The sequence below is a fragment of the Rhinopithecus bieti genome, unplaced genomic scaffold (assembly GCF_001698545.2).
Source record: "Rhinopithecus bieti isolate Rb0 unplaced genomic scaffold, ASM169854v2 scaffold_17939, whole genome shotgun sequence".
Lineage (NCBI taxonomy): Eukaryota > Metazoa > Chordata > Mammalia > Primates > Cercopithecidae > Rhinopithecus > Rhinopithecus bieti.
In genome coordinates this window covers 700,523-720,471 of record NW_016809446.1, presented here as the reverse complement: position 1 = coordinate 720,471, position 19,949 = coordinate 700,523, and the positions used below count along the sequence as shown (strand labels likewise).

The window sequence follows — 19,949 nt, the reverse complement described above, 5'->3', positions numbered from 1 at the left end:
TGGGAGCACAGTGTAAGTTTACATCATAACAGTACATTGACACAAATGTAATATTAGATTGCCCTATAGGCTTCAACCTACTGCTGGGTGGTCTGCCTTCTCTCCCTTTCTTGTTCCTCTCTTCTTGGCTGGTAGCCATACCCACAGGGCTGTTCATTTTTTTTTTTTTTTTTTTTGAGATGGAGTTTCACTCTTGTTCCCCAGGCTGGAGTGCAATGGCACGATCTCAGCTCAACACAACCTCTGCCTCCCACGTTCAAGTGATTCTCCTGCCTCAGCTCCCCGAGTATCTGGGACTACAGGCACCGGTCACCATGCCCAGCTAATGTTTGTATTTTTATTAGAGACAGAGGTTTCACCATGCTGGCCAGACTGGCCTCAAACTCCTGACCCCTGGTGATCCACCCACCTTGGCCTCCCAAAGTGCTGGGATTACAGGCGTGAGCCACCATGCCCAGCCCTGTTCATTTTTTATAGAACCCTCATCCATCCCATGTGCTCAAGGTCTCTATATCCAACACCCAAGGGGCTTACAAATAGACTAGTGTATAATTTGTTTCTTAAATTGGGTTATTTATTTATTTATTTGAGACAAGATCTCACTCTGTCACCCAGGTTGGAGTGCAGTGGCACAATCACAGCCCACTGCAGCCTGCTTCAAGCGATCCTCCCACCCCAGCCTCCCAGATAGCTGGGATTACAGGTGCACACCACCATGCTCAGCTAATTTTTTTTTATTTCTAGCAGACAGGGTCTTGCCATGCTGCCCAGGCTGGTCTCAAACTCCTGACCTCAGGTGATGCAACCACCTCAGTCTCCCAAAGTGCTGTGATTACATGCGTGAGCCATTGCGCCCAGCCTACTCTGGGTCATTTTTGAGGGTGAAAGTATGTATTATTAATAATTACACTGGGACAAGAGGCATGAACCAAGACTGTTCTAGGCAAACTGGGATGCATGTTTAGCCTACTCTGTGTGTGTGTGTGTGTGTTACAGTTTAGCCTACTGTATGCGTGTATATACAGAGAATACAAACATCTATAAAGATTTATTTCCTGAAAAATCGTCAGAATCTAGAATTATTTAGTGTTACTCTTCCTAAATCTCAGTTCTTTAACCTTTAAACTCGCAATACTAGTGATGGCTTCCTGCAGATATTAATCAGAGTCCTGTTTGTCAACAAGAACATGTCAAACATAATTTAGAAAACCAAAGGCTCCTTAAAGTGCTGAATTTTACACCATTTTCCTAGAAGACATAAAATCACATATTTTGGCTGGGCACAGTGGCTCACACCTGTAATCCCAACATTTTGGGAGGCCAAGGCAGGCAGATCACTTGAGGCCAGTAGTTTGAGACCAGCTTGACCAACATGCCGAAATCCCCTCTCTACAAAATTTAAAATACAAAAATTAGCTGGGCGTGGTGGCACATGCCTGTAATCCCAGCTACTACGGAAGCTGAAGCACGAGAATCACTTGAACCTGGGAGGCAGAGGTTGCAGTGAGCTGATACCACGTCACCGCACTCCAGACTGGGCAACAGAGAGAGACTCTATTTCTAAAAATAAAAGTAATTCACCATCTTTAGGCATGAAAATTATTCTAAAACATCTGAACTGAAAGGGATTAGAGTCCCCACATCTCTTTGATCAAGTCATTATTCTTAGAAATGTGTTGCTCCTATCCCTTGGATACAGGCAAAGAAAAAGATGTTCTCCTCCTAAATCCAACATACAGAGAAAGTCAATACTGGGGAGTGGCCTGGGGAAGAGATTATGCCCAAACTAGCTCCTAATTCTACCCTTCACTCCTCCTCTTCCTCCTCTGTTTAAAGTAAATCCTGAGGCCTCAAAGAGTGGAATGGGAGAAGAGATAATCTATAGAATTCCACTAATCTTTTCCCCATTGAGATGAACCAACAATTTGAGATAACCTTCGTACTCTACATTCCAGGTACCCTACACACACCAGCTTTTCCTGCGTAGCCTAGTTTGTCCAGATTTAAGTCTTTTTCTTCCTTTATTCTCTCTTTCCTCCCTTTGAATTTATGATGTCCTCAAGCCTGTTTAATCTTATAAAAGGCCCACCAAACAAAGATACTGAAGTAGCAGCTATTACATAAAGAAGTGCCAAGAACTGTTGTGCTGAGTTAATGCCCTCAAACAGTTTCCCTCATTAGGGGCTGCTTCTACAATTTTCCTGCCCTGCTACCATGGGTTTAGGTGCTGATGTTAGTATGTGCCCCATTCTCACCCTTTCTGTCCTTGGAAGCTCAATTATTTTCTTCTTCGTGAGTTTGTCAAAGCAAAAGTGTCAATCACAACCACCTGTTGCTTAAAGAAGAAATGCATTGTCAATTTTTTCCAAGAGGACTATTATTAGGACTCAAGCAGAGGTGGGTCGATGATTACCCCGTCTTCTTGTTCTTCATTTTATGGTCATCAAAGACAAACTGAGAAAGACAACTAGATGCTAGGGCCTCTGTTATGGTGATCCTTGGTCCCTTATCCATTCTGTTTGGGACACTTTGGTCTACACGGTTACCACCTAAATGACTTCTGCTCATTTAACCAAGCACACAGTCAAGCACACACTGCATTACTACGTTTGGTCATTATGGCATATACAATGATGGACCACATATATAATAGTAGTCCCATAAGATTACAATAGAGTTGTAAAATACCTTTCGCCTAATGATGTCATAGTGTAACATCTTAGTGCAACACGTAACTCACGCAGCTGATAATGCTGGTGTAAATAAACCTCCTGTGCTGTCAGCAGTATAAAAGCATAACATATACAATTATATACATTACATAATACTTAACAATAAGCAAATATGTTACTGACTTACAGATTTACTATACATACTTTTTTTCTTGTTTTAACATGGAGTTTCACTCTTGTTGCCCAGGCTGGAGTGCAAGGCTGTGATCTCAGCTCACTGCAACCTCTGCCTCCGAGGTTCAAGTGATTCTCCTGTCTCAGCCTCCCGAGAAGCTTGCATGACAGATGTGCACCACCACGCCCGGCTAATTTTGTATTTTTAGTAGAGCTGGGGTTTCACCCTGTTGGCCAGGCTTGTGTCGAACTCCTGATCTCAGGTGATCTGCCCACCTCGGCCTCCCAAAGTGCTGTGATTACAGGCATGAGCCACCGCGCCCAGCTTGCTATACTATACTTTTTATCATCAGAGTACTATCTTCCTACTTATATTTAAAAAAAAAAAAAATTTAACTGTAAATAGCCTCAAGCAGGGCCTTCACCGGGTATTACAGAGAAATCATTATCATAGGTAACAGAAATTCTGTGTCCGGAATTGGTGAGTTCTTGATCTCACTGACTTCAAGAATGAAGCAGCAGACCCTCACAGTGAATTAAGTTACAGTTCTTAAACACAGTGTGTCCAAAGTTTGTTCCTTCAGACGTTCAGATGTGTCTGGAGCGTCTTCCTTCTGGTGGGTTTATGGTCTCGCTGAACAGGAGTGAAGCTGCAGACCTTCAAGGTGTTATAGCTCTTAAAAGTGGTGCGTCTGAAGCTGTTAGTTCTTCGCGGTGGGTTTGTGGTCTTGTGGGCTTCATGAGTTAAACTGCAAACGTTCCTGGTGAGTGTTACAGCCCATAAAGGTAGCATAGACCCAAATAACCAGCACCTGCCACAGTCATTGTAAACAACAAAAAAAAATAAAGCTTCCACAGCACCTAAAAAGACCAAAGCTGTTTGCCACAGCTAGCTCGTGCAGCCTGCTTTTATTCCCGTATCTGACCCCACCCACATCCTGCTGATTGGTCCATTTTACAGAGAGCTGATTGGTCCGTTTTACAGAGAGCTGATTGGTCCATTTTACACAGCGCTGATTGGTCCATTTTGGCAGAGTGCTGATTGGTGCATTTACAATCCCTGAGCTAGACACAGAGTGCTGATTGGTGCACTCACAATCCTTTAGCTAGACACAGAGTGCTGCACAGAAAAGTTCTCCAAGTCCCCACTAGGTTACCTAGACACAGAGTACTGATTGGTGTATTTACAAACCCTAAGCTAGACACAAAGTACTGATTGGTGCATTTACAAACCCTGAGCTAGACACAGAGTGCCCAGTGGTGCATCTACAATCCTTTAGCTACAGAGTGCTAGACAGAAAAGTTATCTAAGTCACCACTAGGTTAGCTAGTTACAGAGTACTGACTGGTGTATTTACAAACCTTGAGCTAGACACAGGGTGCTGATTGGTGTATTTCCAATCCCTTAGCCAGACATAAAAGTTCTCCAAGTCCTCAATAGACTCAGGAGCCCAGCTGGCTTCACGTGGTGGATCCCGCACCAGGGCTGCAGGCAGAGCTGCCCGCCAGTCCCACACAGTGCACCCGCACTTCTCAGCCCTTGGGCGGCTGATGGGACTAGGCGCCACCAAGCAGGGGGCAGCGCTGGTAGGGGAGGCTCCGGCTGCGCAGGAGCGGACGGCCTGGGTGGCGGGCAGCGGTGGGGTGGGGGGTGGGGGCTGGGAGGGCTCAGCCATGGCAGGCTGCAGGTTCTGAGCCCTGCCCCTCGGGGAGGCAGCTGAGGCCGGGTGAGAATTCAAGCACAGTGCCAGCAGGCCAGCACTGCTAGGGGACCCAGCGCACCCTCTGCAGCTGCTGGCCCAGGTGCTAAGACCCTCACTGCCCGGGGCTGGCAGTCCCCGCCTGCCGCTCTTGAGTGTGGGCCCGCCGAGCCCATGCCCACCCGGAACTCGCACTGGCCTGTGATCCCTGTGCGCAGCTCCGGGGGAGCTCCCGCCTACGCCTCTCCCTCCACACCTCCCAGCAAGCAGAGAGAGCCGGCTCCGGCATCGGCCTCTGCCAGCCCAGAGAGGAGCTCCCACAGTGCCATGGCAGGCTGAAGGGCTCCTCAAGCGCTGCCAGAGTGGACGCCAAGGCTGAGGAGGCACCAAGAGCGAGAGCTGCTAGCATGTTGTCACCTCTCAGTTCCATGTGTGTTTTTGCCCCTGAAGACCTTCCAGTGGGACAAGATGTGGAAGTGGAAGACAGTGATATTGATGATCCTGACCCTGTGTAGGCTTAAACTAATACGTGTGTTTGTGTCTTAGTTTTTCACAAAATTTTTAAAAGTAAAAGGCCAGGTGTGGTGATTTACACCTGTAATCCCAACATGTTGGGAGGCCGAGGCAGGCAGATCACTTGAGCCCAGGAGTGGAAGAAGGTTCTTGTATCAGTTCGAATCCCAAGAGCGCATCAACAGACAACACGAGGAGGTGTGGAGCAACATGCTGTTTTAATGAGCGCCTGAGTGCAGGCGGGGTGAGGCCTAAAGTGGCGTCAGCACCAAGTGAGGAGGGCGCAAAGGTTTTATAGTCTCCTGTAAACAGGAAATGTCCTAGTCTGACGTAACTGCTACGTTGTACCCAGATGGCCTCTTTCTAGATCTTGATCTCCAGAGATACTTATCTTCCAGCCAGCTCTCTTCCTGCTTCTGCTATCTTGCTGGTGCACGCTGCTGAGGCAAGTGGCCTTGCACCTTGGGACTGGGCCTGAGAAGGGAGGGGTTACTCATCCCCTTAAGCTTTCAGACCCCAGGGAGAATCTTACAAGGAGTTTGAGACCACCCTGGGCAACATAGCAAAACCCCATCTCTATTAAAAAATATATATAAAAATGTTTATATAATAAGGATAAAAAGAAAACATGTTTGTACAGCTATACAGTGCTTGTGTTTTAAGCTAAATATTACTACAAAAGTGTCAAAAAGGTTTAAAATGCTTAAAAGTTGATGAAGTTACAAAGTTACAGTATGCTAATGTTAGTTTATTATTGAAGAAAGAAAAGCATTTTAAAATAAATGCTGTGTACCTAAGTACACAGTGTGTATAAAGTCTACAGTGGTGTACAGTAATGTCCTAGGCCTTCACATTCATTCACCCTCATTCACTGACTCACCCACAACAACTTCCAGTCTTGCAAGCTCCATTCATGGTGTACAATTTTTTATCGTTTATACCATATTTCTACTGTACCTTTTCTATGTTTACATTTGTTTAGAAACACAAATACTAGTGTGGTAGGCTGATCCATCTAGGTTTGTGTTAGTACACTCTATGATGTTCACATAACAATGAAATTTCTCAGAATGTATCCCACTGATAAGAGATGCATGGGGGAAGAGGAGACTAGAGAATGGAAGCATGGGCCAGGCGCAGTGGCTCACTCCTGTAATCCCAGCACTTTGGGAGCCTGAGGTGGGAGGATTGCTTGAACCCAGGAGTTCGAGACCAGCCTGGGCAACATAGTGAGACCTCATCTCTACAAAAAATAAACAAAATTAGCCAGGCGTGGTAGCAGGCGCCTGTGGTCCTAAATTCTGCTGAAGTGTGAGAATCCCCTGAGCGAGAGAGGTAGAGGCTGCAGTGATCCAAGATCACGCTACTGTGCTCCAGCCTGGGAAACAGAGCGAGACCTTATCTCAAAAAAAAAATAAAAATGAAAAGAGCCAGAGAATGGAGGTGCAAGTGAGTAGCAGTGTTGCAGGCAAGCGTGAAGCCCAAGACCCTGCCTCTGCCCCCAGCAAGGCCCCTGGCAGGGCCAACGACTGCAAGCTGCATGGCAAGGGCCCAGGTCGTAAGGAATGGGCACATTCGGACATGAGAGTGGGGTTGAAAAATATAGGCCAGTAAAGCTGAATGAAATTGTCAGGAATGAATACACCATGGGTAGGCTGCAGATCTTTGCAAGAGAAGAGAATATGCCTCACATCATCTTTGCTGGCTCCCTGGGAACTGACAAAGTTATAAGCATCCTGGACCCAGCACTGAAGGATGCCATGCTGGAACTCAGTGCTTCAAAAGGCAAGGGCATTGATGTTGCGAGGAATAAAATCGAAATGTTTGCTCGACAAAAAGTCATCCTTCCCAAAGGTCAGCATAAGATCATCATCCTGGATGAAGCAGACAGCTTAACTGATGGAGTCCAGCAAACCTTGAGGGGAACCATGGAAATCTGCTCTAAAATGACTCACTGTGTTTTTGCTTTTAATGCTTCAGATAAGATCACCGTGAGGCTAGTGTGACAGCAGCATAGATGAAGGATCAGAGAGAGGCCAAATTTGGGGCTTGGACATCATGAAGAAGCTGTTGTAGTAGTCTAAGAAGATAAAGGAGAGTTTTAGAATTCTACATTTGTGTGACTGGTGGTTCTTAGCTCCAGCTGCAGGTCAGCATCTCCAGTGGAGCTTTAAAGAAACTGCAAGTGTCCTGTTCCTACCCCAGCCAGACCGAATTGTCATCTGCCCAGAAGGGCCCAACGCTCAGCACACATTGTGATTCCAGAGTCTTCCTGGGCCTGGACTGACTCATCTGAGGGCTTGTGGCACATGGATGTCTGCCTTGAAGGATCATTTCCCCATCTGGAAGCCCTGGCCAGCCAAGGCCATGCTGGGGCAGTGCCCGCTGAGGCCTCTGTCTGATTTGCACTTCAGTTGGGTGATTTGGGGAAGGATCTTAAAAATCTGGAGTTTGCTCTAGATTAGATGTTAGCAGACAGCAGGATTAATTTTGTGATTAGTTGCCTCAAGAAATATTACCCATGGGGAGGGGAGACTAGAACACGGATAAACCTGTAATCCATAAAGAAGTAGCAGTTAATCATTTTGGCTGAGAGAGTGAGGGCTTGGGATTTTGAGAGTGGAGCCTTGACTTTGTTTTTGTCTGTGCTTAGGCAAAGTTAAGAAGTGGCTTTATTGTATCTCATTTCGTCATGGTCTCGGAGTAGCCTTGTCTGAAGTTGTTATTCTGTGAGACTGTTTGTCTAACAGGGGAGTAACATGTCCTTACTGTGAGTGCCAGGTCAGCATCCGAATGTCAGAGGCTGCTCCTTTTTCTCACTTTTTTTCTCATTAATCAGATTATAGTCCATGAGATAACTCATGCTCTGAGTGGTTATGTAATTTGCCATGGAGCTAATCAGTGAACCTTCTGAGTGCCAGCGGCCTGAGTCCAAAGCTCACGCTCTTGCCTGTGAAGCTTTATGGCCTCCCTCGTGCTTGGAAAAGAAAAAGCAATCTATAAAGCAATACTTTATACTTTGGTTAATACTTTGACATTTAGCCCTGTTTTTACCACATTTCTCTTAAGCACCTGCTGCCAAAGAGGAGTGGCGCCACCAGCATGGCTGGGCTGTGTGGATTATGCAGCTACATTCTTGTAATCAAAGAGCCAATAGGGTGATGCCAGCCTCTGAGGGAAGCCTCACTGCCTTCCCATCTCTGTTCAGAGGCTACTGGATCCTAGTGCATAGTCCTCTGCTAGACAAAGCTGACCGATGCCCAGACCTGTGCAAAGTTGATAAATGCTAGAGAGAAGGGTACAGTGCTGTACACTGACTTTGGCCTAGAAGCCATCATCTTCATGGCCCAGGGAGACAGGAGGCAGGTCCTGAACAACTTGCAGTCCATCTTCCCGGGATCTGGCTTCAGTTACAGCGAGAATTTGTTCAGGGTCTGCGACGAACCCCACCCCTACTCATGAAGGAGGTGATCCAGCATTGTGTGAATGCCCACATCAAAGAAACCTACAAGGAAGGATCAGAGAGAGGCCAAATTTGGGGCTTGGACATCATGAAGAAGCTGTTGTAGTAGTCTAAGAAGATAAAGGAGAGTTTTAGAATTCTACATTTGTCTGACTGGTGGTTCTTAGCTCCAGCCGCAGGTCAGCATCTCCAGTTCACCTATGGCATCTAGGCTACTCACCAGAAGATGTCATTGGCAACATCTTCCAAGTGTGTAAAACTTTCCAAATGGCAGAATAACTGATAAAGTGGAGTTTGTCAAGGAAATTGGATAAATTGGATACACTGGTATGAAAGCAGCAGAGGAGTGAACTCCCTTCTGCAGACAACTGAGCTCCTGGCCAGGCTCTGTCAGAAGACAATGGCCCTGGTGGCCAGTTAGAGCAGAGGCTTTATTGATTGAGTTACAAGCGTCCTCATCCCTGGAATACAGGAGGCACAGCCTTCTGAAGTAGGGGGCATGGGTAGGGAATGCCATCTTAGGCTGGTGCCAGCATACACTGTACTTTAAACCCTCGTGGTTTTCTTTTTTCTTTCTTTTTTTTTTTTTTGAGATGGAGTCTCGCTCTGTCGCCCAGGCTGGAGTGCAGTGGTAGGATCTCAGCTCACTGCAAGCTCCGCCTCCCGGGTTCACGCCATTCTCCTGCCTCAGCCTCCCGAGTAGCTGGGACTACAGGCGCCCGCCACCTCGCCCGGCTAGTTTTTTGTATTTTGGTAGAGACGGGGTTTCACCATGTTAGCCAGGATGGTCTCGATCTCCTGACCTCGTGATCCGCCCGTCTCGGCCTCCCAAAGTGCTGGGATTACAGGCTTGAGCCACCGCGCCCGGCCCCACCCTCGTGGTTTTCACGTTGCTTCTAGCTGATCTCTGCTCCACGAGTGTTTGCATTCAACCTCAGACTCACTGATGAGGTGATGGGGCAGGGCAGAAAGGCTCAGAGAAGCTCAGGGCAGGCACCTCATCTGTGTGTGAGTTGGCATTTAGCTCATAAAACCTTGCAGTGTTGTAAGGTGACCTCATGAGGCCTCAAGGAAAACCAGCTTCCTGTCTCTGCCCTCGCTTGTTCCTCTCCTTTCTACTTGTGGCTCCTAGCAGCCTGCAAGTAAGAAGATGACTAGTTAGTAGATTGGACAAACTAAACTCAATTCTTCTAGAAACATGAAGGGACCAGTTCCCCAGGGTGAGGGCAGAGTTTGCTGTAATTTCCTATTTAGATAGACTTCTCAACCAGGGCAATCAGCCCTTCAGGAAGGGCTTGCTGAGGGGGTGCCGACTGGCGTGGCACCACACAAAAACTCCAGCATGATGCCTTTCCCATGTTTTCGAGGGAACTCTTGGCTTTCGCTTTAGAATTCCCAGTGAATTTTATATTAATTTGAAGAATTGCCTCTTTATTTGCAAGGGTACTATTTTTTCCCATTTTTAAAATTAAAATGTCAATCGTATATAAAAAAAGAGATGCATGACTGCATATGATACCACCGTATATTAATTGCTAAGAAGCAGGAAGGTGGGTGGTAAAATCAACTGCTGGCTGGACCTCAGACACCAGCAAAACTCTAGAATTGGCTACTGCTGTTGTAACATTAATTTCTCATCTCAGAAGAAATAAAAATTAGAATTACTTAGGAGTGGGAGGACTTAGGGCACAACACAGCATTCCCAGTTTTTCCCTTTTGCTTATTATCTCCGCTATTATAAAGTCCCATTATGGCCAGGTGTGGTGGCTCACACCTGTAATCCCAACACTTTGGGAGGTCAAGGCTGGAGGATCATTTGAGCTCAGGAGTTTGAGACCAGCTTGGGCAACATGGCAAGACCCCATTTCTATTTTTTTTAAGCCCGATTAAATCAGCCAGGCACGGTGGCTAATGCCTGTAATCCCAGCACTTTGGGAGGCTGAGGCAGGCAGATCACCTGAGATCAGGAACTCAAGACCAGCCTGGCCAACATGGTGAAACTCTGACTCTACTAAAGATACAAAAATTAGCTGGGCATGGTGGCAGGTGCCTATAATCCCAGCTACTCGGGAGGCTGAGGCAGGAGAATCACTTGAACCTGGGAGGCAGAAGTTGCAGTGAGCTGAGATAGCACCATTGCACTCCAGCCTGGCTGACAAGAGCAAGACTTCGTTTAAAAAAAAAAAGCCCCATTAAATCGATCAAGTACGGGGTGCCTGTGTCATCCTACACACTGAAAGTTGCACATCCTGAACTTTGATGTAAGTGTGTTATGCCTGTGTATGTTGAGCATTTGAAATAGGCTCCATAGACCATGATAACAATAAATTTCAGACAAGGGATGACTTTCACACATCCCCCCTCCCAGGCATTTATTGAGTATCCTGTATGTGCCAGTCCTCTATGACAATTAGTGAGAATACAAAAATAAAGATGGAATAGTCCCTGCCTTTATGGGGCTCTCCCATCTATTTTGAGGGACTGACATCTAAACAAAATAATTAGATAAGTGATAGTTACCATTATAGTGGTATGAACATGAGGCGCTATGGAGGCAGTATTTAATTCAGCCCAGAAGATTAGGAAGGGTTCAGGAAAATCTTTTACAGAGAAACTGATGCTTGAGCTGAGACTTGAAGAAAGGGCAAAATTTCTCTGGTTGAAAAATAAACTGGTGTCTTATTGAGAAGGATCAATATGTTGAAAAACAAGAACAACATGAAATAATGTTGTGCATTTGGGAAATGACAAGTGGTTTGGTGTGATCAAACAGAAAGCATGAGGACAGACAGAGGAGGCCAGGTCTAGGATGCCATGCTAAGGGATCAGTATTGGATCCTGGAGACAATGGGAGTCTATGAAATATTTCAAGCAAATGAACAGCATGACTTGATGTGTTTTGATTCTCATCACTCCAGCATCTGGCCGAGTGCAGTTTGGAAGAAGACAAGACTGGGCAGTCAGGAGGCTGTTGAAAGTCCAGCTGAGATACGATGAGACCCTATGTAAGGCAGCTACAATAGCAGGGGTTTTGGGGTCGGGGGTAGTTGGGGCAGAGGAGAGAAGGAGAAAGATTTGAAAAAAGGTTGGAGAAATACAAGACTATGCCATTCCGGAACAAGAGCAACGTTCTGGGATATGCATTTTCTGGCCCCTTTATTGCTTTTCCTGTCTTCTTACCAGTGCTCTAATTTAAGTGCTGGTATCTCTGCTCTGATTCTCTCACTGTGTACATATGAAACTCTATAGAACAAGAAAGAGTGCTACAAAGCAGAGAGCACACCTGCCTTTAGGTCTAAAGAGAATGTTAGGCGGGGCACAGTGACTCATGCCTGTAATCACAGCACTTTGTGAGGCCGAGGCAAACAGATTGCTTGAGGAGATCAAGACCAGACTGGGCAACATAGTGAGACCCTGTCTCTACATAAAGAAAATACAAAACATTAGCTGGGTGTGGTGGCATGTACCTATAGTCCCAGCTACTCAAGAGGCTGAGGTGGGAGCTTGAGCTTGAGTGTGGGAGGCAGAGACTGCAGTGAGCTAAGATTGCATCATTGCACTCTAGCCTGGGCAACAGAGCAGAACTCTGTCTCAAAAAATAAATAAATAGAATAAAGAGAATGTTAGTACAATTCCTAATAAGGCATTGCCTGGGGATGGCTAAAATACGTGATTTCCTTGTCAAAATATAAAGGGATAAACCACAGCAGTGTTTTGGCCCAAGAACTATTTGGTGCTTATTAAAAATATAGGTTCTGGGCTGGGCACGGTGGCGTATGCCTGTAATCCCAGCACTTTGGGAGACCGAGCTGGGTGGATCACCTGAGGTCAGGAATTTGAGACCATCCTGGCCAACATAGCGAAACCCTGTCTCTACTAAAAATACAAAAATTAGCTGCATGTGATGACGCACGCCTATAATCTCAGCTACTCAGGAAGTTGAAGCAGGAGAATCACTTGAACCCAGGAAGCGGAGGCTGCAGTGAGCCGAGATCGCACCACTGCACTCCAGCCTGGGTAACAGAGCGAGACTCCGTCTCAAAACATAAAATAAATTAAATAAAATAAAAAATAAAAATATAGCTTCTGAGGTCTTCTCCTGATCTAATGATGCAGGATTTGGCCAAAAGGTCAAGATGGTAATTTGCATTTTTGACATGAAAGGTGATTCTTAGGCACACTCAAGTTTGAAAACCACCTGACGGTTTCTGAAGTCCCTTCCAAGCCTAATTTTTCTTTAATCACAAAATGGCTTCATAGAGGATAAATTTTTTTCAGGAATCTTTGAAAGGATTAAATACCTTTGAGAGAGAGAAACAGGATAAAGTCAGCCTTAACAATGTCACTCTATTACTAATAACATGTATTCAGTGTTCATTTGTGCCAAATATGTGCCAAATGCTTTATACACATAATCCCACTTATTCATGTCAATGTCCTTTAGCTAAAGGCCACCAGGGACACATCTGTCTTTAAACAAGTTGAGCTTATTACTTGTTGCAGCAAGGGAGGACATTCTCCTTGGGGAAGCATGGAGTGTCTCAGTAAGAGAGCTTAGAAAGAAATTGTTAATAGGATTTGCACTTCAGTTGTGTGATTTGGGGGAGGATCTTAAAAATCTGAAGTTCACTCTAGATTAGATGTTAGCAGAAAGCAGGGTTAATTTTGTGATTAGTTATCTCAAGAAATCTTACCCGTAGGGAGGGGAGACTAGAACACGGATAAACCTGTAATCCATAAAGAAGTAGCAGTTAATCATTTTGGCTGAGAGAGTGAGGGCTTGGGATTTTGAGAGTGGAGCCTTGACTTTGTTTTTGTCTGTGCTTAGGCAAAGTTAAGAAGTGGCTTTATTGTATCTCATTTCATCATGGTCTTGGAGTAGCCTTGTCTGAAGTTGTTATTCTGTGAGACTGTTTATGTCTAACAGGGGAGTAACATGTCCTCACTGTGAGTGCCAGGCCAGCCTCCGAATGTCAGAGGCTGCTCTTTTGTCTCACTTTTTTTCTCATTAATCAGATTATAGTCCATGAGATAACTCATGCTCTGAGTGGTTATGTAATTTGCCATGGAGCTAATCAGTGAACCTTCTGAGTGCAGGCGGCCTGAGTCCAAAGCTCACGCTCTTGCCTGTGAAGCTTTATGGCCTCCCTCACGCTTGAAAAAGGGAAAGCAATCTATAAAGCAGGATACAGTACTTCTCAGTCTCAGGCCCAGTGACCACAGAAACCTTTCCCTTGCTTGTTATCGTAAGTTCGCCACCAGGGACGGATTTCTAGTTAGATGACGTGCCCACGAAAGGCAAAGTTAAGAGCTGTCTTAAAGCATTGGGTTAACGAAGTCAAAACTAGCCAAGATACGAATCTAGATTTGTGTCCTGCCCTGGACTGGAAAACTGTGTAAAGACAAAAATTTAAGGTAGAGCAGTCTCTGCCATCCAGGGAAATGAGTCAGTGCTTGTGGCATTCTACGTCAACAACCTCTCTGGAATCCTGGAGCAATTCTATAATGGCATAGATCTTTCCCAGAAAATTCACAGGAAATTACTCAATCATATAGAGAGAGCCATGAATTTCGGGTCAAAAGTTCAGACTGATGCGCAGATAAATTTAGAAAACAGTAACAATCCAAATAAAAGCAACACAGAGCAGTATGTGCAGGACAGCGTTAGAATATACTAGAGAACAAGGATACAATCTACAATCATTTCCAGTGAATGCAGCATGTTAAAGAGATGCGTAAAATCCCCTTACCGCCGAGGGCCCCTTTTGTGTTGTTCTTGCCAACGCAGCAGCCATCCTGCTATATAGACTGGCTGTGCGGCCGCAGGCCCCATCACACTGAACTCGCATCATCCGTGTCAACCAGCCATGGGGAAGGTGAGCAGAACACAAAAAATAAAATGAAAAAAAAAATTGCCGTTATATAATGCCTGTTAAGAGCAAATAATGCAATTTGGAACGATCCTTCCTTTGTAGATCACCTTCTATGAGGACAAGGCCTTCCAGGGCCGCAGCTACGAATCCACCACTGACTGCCCCAACCTGCAGACGTATTTCAGCCGCTGCAACTCCATCCGGGTGGAAAGTGGCTGCTGGATGCTCTATGAGCGTCCCAACTACCAAGGTCAACAATACTTGCTGCGGAGAGGGGAGTACCCCGACTACCAGCAATGGATGGGCCTCAGCGATTCCATCCGCTCCTGTTGTCTCATCCCCCAGGTGAGTTTTCTAGATTTCCATCATGCCCCCGGAGTGTCCCCACTGTATGGTCAATGTGGGTTAGAGGGAGGGAGGTTTGCATTTAAAAACTCCTAAGGGTTAGATGGACATTAGAGACCTGCATAAGCCAGATAGATAACATGGACAAAAACAGCAGAGAGTGTAAGGAAGAACCCACTTGGAGGAAGAATCCATTTTACTTTAAATTTTTGCTACCAATAAGTCAATTAAAAGTGGTCTGTAACAAATGTAATATCATAATGGGATATAAAACAAAACTTGCAAATGGGAAGCTGGTTGGGCATACAAAGACGGTATTTTTAACAAATTGTTTTGCCTATAGAAAAAGAATTTCTGATGAATGAATTAGATAGGTTCCACTGTGGACAAGTAAACCTTCAAAGCTGTGTTGTTAATATAGGCTATTCAAAGGTTGTGTCCAACTTTGGAAAAGGTAATTTTTCTTAATTTGGAAAATCAGTTAAATTCTCATTCCAAATGACTATTTAAATTAACTTTACACTGAAGTACAAGATTTTTTAAATCTTACTTTAGTGGTAAATTTATATGTTTATAAATTTGGGAGATAATACTCTTACTAAAAGAATACTAGTCAAAATAAATTATTTCTATATTTTCCCCAAATATAGTTTGAATTAACACAGGTAATTAGGAATCAAGATATCTGAGTTCTTGATGGATTCTAACTCAGCGTTTGAACCTCTTAAAAATTCTATCTCCTAAATAAGAATGAATTTCAGGTCAAAAGAAAATGAGCATAGCAGTATTTAGGTGCTAACGGAAGACAGATCCATGCGCAGCATCCACAGTAATCTACATTTTACACTGTCTAAATTTGACATTGACAATTCCATGCCCTACCCTACCAAGTTCATCTGTTCTTTGGTTGGACAAATTCTGGAAGAGACTCATTTGCTTTTCTCTATCCTTCTTTCTGCGGACTGAGTAGACAGGCTCCCACAGGCTGCGGCTGTACGAGAGAGAAGACCACAAAGGCCTCATGATGGAGTTGAGTGAGGACTGCCCCAGCATCCAGGACCGCTTCCACCTCAGCGAGATCCGTTCCCTCCACGTGCTGGAGGGCTGCTGGGTCCTCTACGAGCTGCCCAACTACCGGGGGCGGCAATACCTGCTGAGGCCCCAAGAGTACAGGCGGTGCCAGGACTGGGGGGCCATGGATGCTAAGGCAGGCTCTTTGCGGAGAGTGGTGGATTTATACTGAAATAGCTTAACACTACCAATTTCCCATTTTGGAACCTAATAAAGATTTAGTCTGCATTATTGGCAGTTGCTGACTTCTGTCGTTCTTTCGTTGTGCAAATCAGTTCACCTTTAAATTTCCTTGTCAAAAGTTAAGAAGTGAATGGGCAGGAGACAGGGCCTGTTGGAGAAGAGCTTCAAGGTAGAGTGAGTTTGAACAAGCCTCGGATATTGGGGTGAGGCAGGGTGTAGCCTGCCTGAGAAAGAAAAGGCAGGGCAATGCCAGAGACCTGGGAGAGGCTGACTGGCAAGAAGGGAGGCATTCAACTAAGTACCTTGAGGAATAATAGTTCGGAATTTTCCTTCTAGCCAAAAATGTGGGTCAGACAAAAGGCAAAGTCAGATGAGTGGTGAGGGCAAACTTAACTTGGCCGACAGCCTGATTAGACTATACAAAGGATTGTACTTTTGTTTACTTTCAGGCACAGTATTATATAAGTAATGCCAGAGCCACCACGGCCACTGCCGTACCTTTGAACAAAGTTAAAGACCATTCATCTCCTTTTGAAAATGACTCCTGTCCAGGACTGTAGCTCTTGGTCAGTACTACCCCTGGCCCAAATGCTGTGTCAATTACAGAAACTGCACATCAGTTTCATGGTGACCAGCTATTGCAAATAAATTAATAAGAGATACACATCAATCTTTTAAATAGATTTGCATGGTATAGTGTACCCCAAACATAAAAAGTAACTACAGAAAACATCGTTCTGCCGTAAGGACACATGTATATATGTTCATCACAGCACTATTCACGACAACAAAGACGTGGAATCAACCTAAATGTCCATCAATGGTAGGCTGGGTTTTACAAAGTGGTACATATACACAATGGAATACTATGCAGCCATAAAAAAAGAACGAGACCCTGTCCTTTGCAGCAACATAGGTGGAGCTGGAGGCCAATATCCTAAGCAAACTAACACAGGAACAGAAAACAAAATACCTCCAGGTTGGAGAGGATCGAAAAACTACCTGTCAGGTACTATACTTATCACCTGGGTGATAAAATAATCTGTACACCAAACCCCCACAACACACAATTTACCTGTATTACAAACCTGGATATGTGCCCCTGAATCTAAAATAAAAGTTAAAATAAATAAATAAGTCCTGTAACTACAAAACGGGCCCAAATTTAAAGGTGCATTAAAGAAAGCCATAATTTCTGGAGCCTTTGATTAAACTAAAATCTGCTTGCTCATAAGCAAAGCCCTAAAAAGGTTTTTTTAAAAAAAAAGAAAGAAAAGAAAGCAATTGCAAGTCTTTTCATCAGTAGAGAATTAATTTAACTTAAAAATTTCCCTTCAAAGTAAAAGTCCTCCCATAATCTTACTACTGTACAAATTCTATAAAGAAGTTGAAGGGAGTCCTTCTGATGCCCCTTATTGCTAACTCCCGTTTATAGTTGGTGGGCACCCTTCTGGGATTTTCGCCTTGTTTATATAGCTCTCTCATAAAACACATGCTTCTTTTCTTTACAAAAATGGAATCACGGTATACATATTAGTCTGCAACTTGCTTTTAAAATGTATTATAATATGGACATATATCTAGGTGAGCACCTTATTCTGTTTCATGGTTGAATTGCATCTTGTTGTTTGGAGGTCCCTTAGACCATTTCACCATTTGTCCACTTAAGTGACTGGGCTTTTCCAATGTTGCTTTGACCAACAATGCTGCAAAGAATGACACTGTACATATACGCTAATCCTGACATGCCATAATTTTAAATAGATAGTGACCTAGAAGTGAGACTACCGGCTCATACTGCAAATTTATTTTATTTATTTTTTGAGACATGGCCACACTCTGTTGTCCAGGATAGAGTGCAGTGGCACAAACACAGCTCACTGCAGCTTTGACCTCCCAGGATCAAGCGATGATCCTCCCATCTCAGCTTCCTAAGTAGCTGAGGCTACAGGTGTGCACCACCATGCCTGGCTAATGTTTCATTTTTTATAGAAAGGGGGTCTCACTACATTGCCAGGGCTGGTCTTGAACTCCTGAGCTCAAGTGATCCTCCTACATTGGCCTCCAAAAGTGCTGGGATTACAGGTGTGAGCCACCACACCCAGCCACAAGTTTATTTTCCATTTCAATATCCTCCATTTATTAGCCACTAGAGACTCAACTTCTCTGAGTTAGGATCCTTACCAATTTTTGAGCACCTACCATGCACCTGCTATATGTAGCAATGAGGATGAAGAAAACAATCAAAACAAAACAAAAGAAAAAGGTATTTCGCTACCACTGCAGAGCTCTACATAGAAATAATACAAAAAAAAAAAAAGAAGAAGAAGAAGCCAGAAAATAAGAATTAAAATAATTTGTATTGCACATAGTTGGTGTTTAATTCATAAATACCACTTACAAATATTTATGACTCAAAGACAAGACAAAGTACTTCCATGGGTTGACACAGGGCTGTGAGCAATTCTTTGAACATGAAAGAAGCTGGACACAGGTCATTTTCCACTCCAGTGCTCTTTCCAGTCCATCAAACTGTTCTCTTCCAGGCCAGTAAATACTTTCTAAAGTCTTCCTCGAGTCCAGCTTCTAGACATTTATTCCTTCCTCTCCCTGCATCATTCCAGCCATAGCTCCCCTTTGTGTTCATGCAATTAATTTCCTCTGAGTCAAAGGCCTTGTGTACTCTCGCTCGTTCAGAGAACAAAGGTGTATTCTAGATCCTACTAGAAATAAGTTTCTTAGGAATTTGGCTTTATTTTATAACAAGCTAAGAGATCATGTTTTTCTGTTTCGCACATATTACTTTTCTAATTTCCTCAAACGTAGATATTTCCCTTTTAAGTTCTTTCTGAGATTAAGCATCTTAGAACTAACTATTCTCTCTTTTGAATCACGGCACCACCATTAGCTAAGAGAAAAACATCTAATTCTCAGCTACTTCTAGGCATAACTGTAACAAAATCAGACCCAATATCGAAGATCCATGTTTGCTGTGTGTTTTACCATAATAAAGGTTCAAAATTCTGTGAACTCTCTTGATAAAATGTTCCAATTTCTTACACCCTTTCATGATGACGTTCTCTTAAAGGACTAAACTTGAAATTTTCAACATTCAGTTAAGCCCATTTCCTTCCTATTAACAATCAGTATTGAGTATTGTGGCACGTAAGTAATACTGTTGTTCTGACAGATTAATTTAATTTGCCTTATTAAGAGTCTTTGCTTTTTCTGCTCCCCGACTTAAACTTTTTTTGTTTTTCCCCAACCTATACAAACAAAAGCGTGAACTATATGTGAAATAGCTGAAGCTCCACTTCTATTATAAATAGACAATGTCCCAAATTACCTTTTTACAAACATTCTCAATAGCATCAGCCAGTGATAGCAATCCGAACACTCCAGAGAGAATGGGACCAAAACCCACAGTGAGCCCCGCGGACTAGGACAGCAAAGAGAAAAAAGAGAACACGAAAATGCCCTTGCTCCCCTCCGCGGGCCCCTTTTGTGCGGTTCTTGCCAACGCAGCAGCCCTCCTGCTATATAGCCCCGCCGCGCCGCCGCCCCACCCGCTCAGCCCGGCGGTGAGTCCAGCCAGCCATGGGGAAGGTGAGCCCAGCCCGCGCCCCGGGCCCCGGGAGCTTCCTGCATGGCGGGGGCCGGAGACTGGGGCAGGGGCAGGCCTGTGAGCCCTCGCCTTGCCTCGCCTTGCCTTGCAGATCACCCTCTACGAGGACCGGGGCTTCCAGGGCCGCCACTATGAATGCAGCAGCGACCACCCCAACCTGCAGCCCTACTTGAGCCGCTGCAATTCGGTGCGCGTGGACAGCGGCTGCTGGATGCTCTATGAGCTGCCCAACTACTCGGGCCTCCAATACTTCCTGCGCCGCGGCGACTATGCCGATCGCCAGCAGTGGATGGGCCTCAGCGACTCGGTCCGCTCCTGCCGCCTCATCCC

General features: G+C 44.7%; 2 protein-coding genes, 1 long non-coding RNA gene and 1 pseudogene across 3 annotated transcripts in view; 3 read left to right on the top strand and 1 right to left on the bottom strand.

Annotated features, from left to right (window-relative positions):
- The window catches only part of LOC108540366 (uncharacterized), a 46,229-nt gene that overhangs the window by 21,350 nt on the left and 4,930 nt on the right, over positions 1 to 19,949 (bottom strand). Inside the window, exon 2 of the long non-coding RNA XR_001888652.1 lies at positions 7,015 to 7,139. This is a non-coding gene — a long non-coding RNA (uncharacterized LOC108540366). The remainder of the gene's footprint in view (positions 1 to 7,014; positions 7,140 to 19,949) is intronic.
- LOC108540362 (replication factor C subunit 2-like) lies at positions 6,497 to 8,943 on the top strand (annotated as a pseudogene).
- CRYGC (crystallin gamma C) lies at positions 14,349 to 16,048 on the top strand. The gene is made up of 3 exons (XM_017889424.1): positions 14,349 to 14,398; positions 14,498 to 14,740; positions 15,711 to 16,048. Exons 1-3 carry the CDS (start codon positions 14,390 to 14,392, stop codon positions 15,981 to 15,983), a joined length of 525 nt encoding a protein of 174 aa, XP_017744913.1. The 5' UTR covers positions 14,349 to 14,389; the 3' UTR covers positions 15,984 to 16,048.
- Positions 19,492 to 19,949, top strand: part of LOC108540364 (gamma-crystallin D) — a 2,532-nt gene continuing 2,074 nt past the window's right edge. The window contains exons 1-2 of the mRNA XM_017889423.1: positions 19,492 to 19,600; positions 19,711 to 19,949. Of these exons, the coding sequence (XP_017744912.1) occupies positions 19,592 to 19,600; positions 19,711 to 19,949 (248 nt within the window). The 5' untranslated portion in view covers positions 19,492 to 19,591. The remainder of the gene's footprint in view (positions 19,601 to 19,710) is intronic.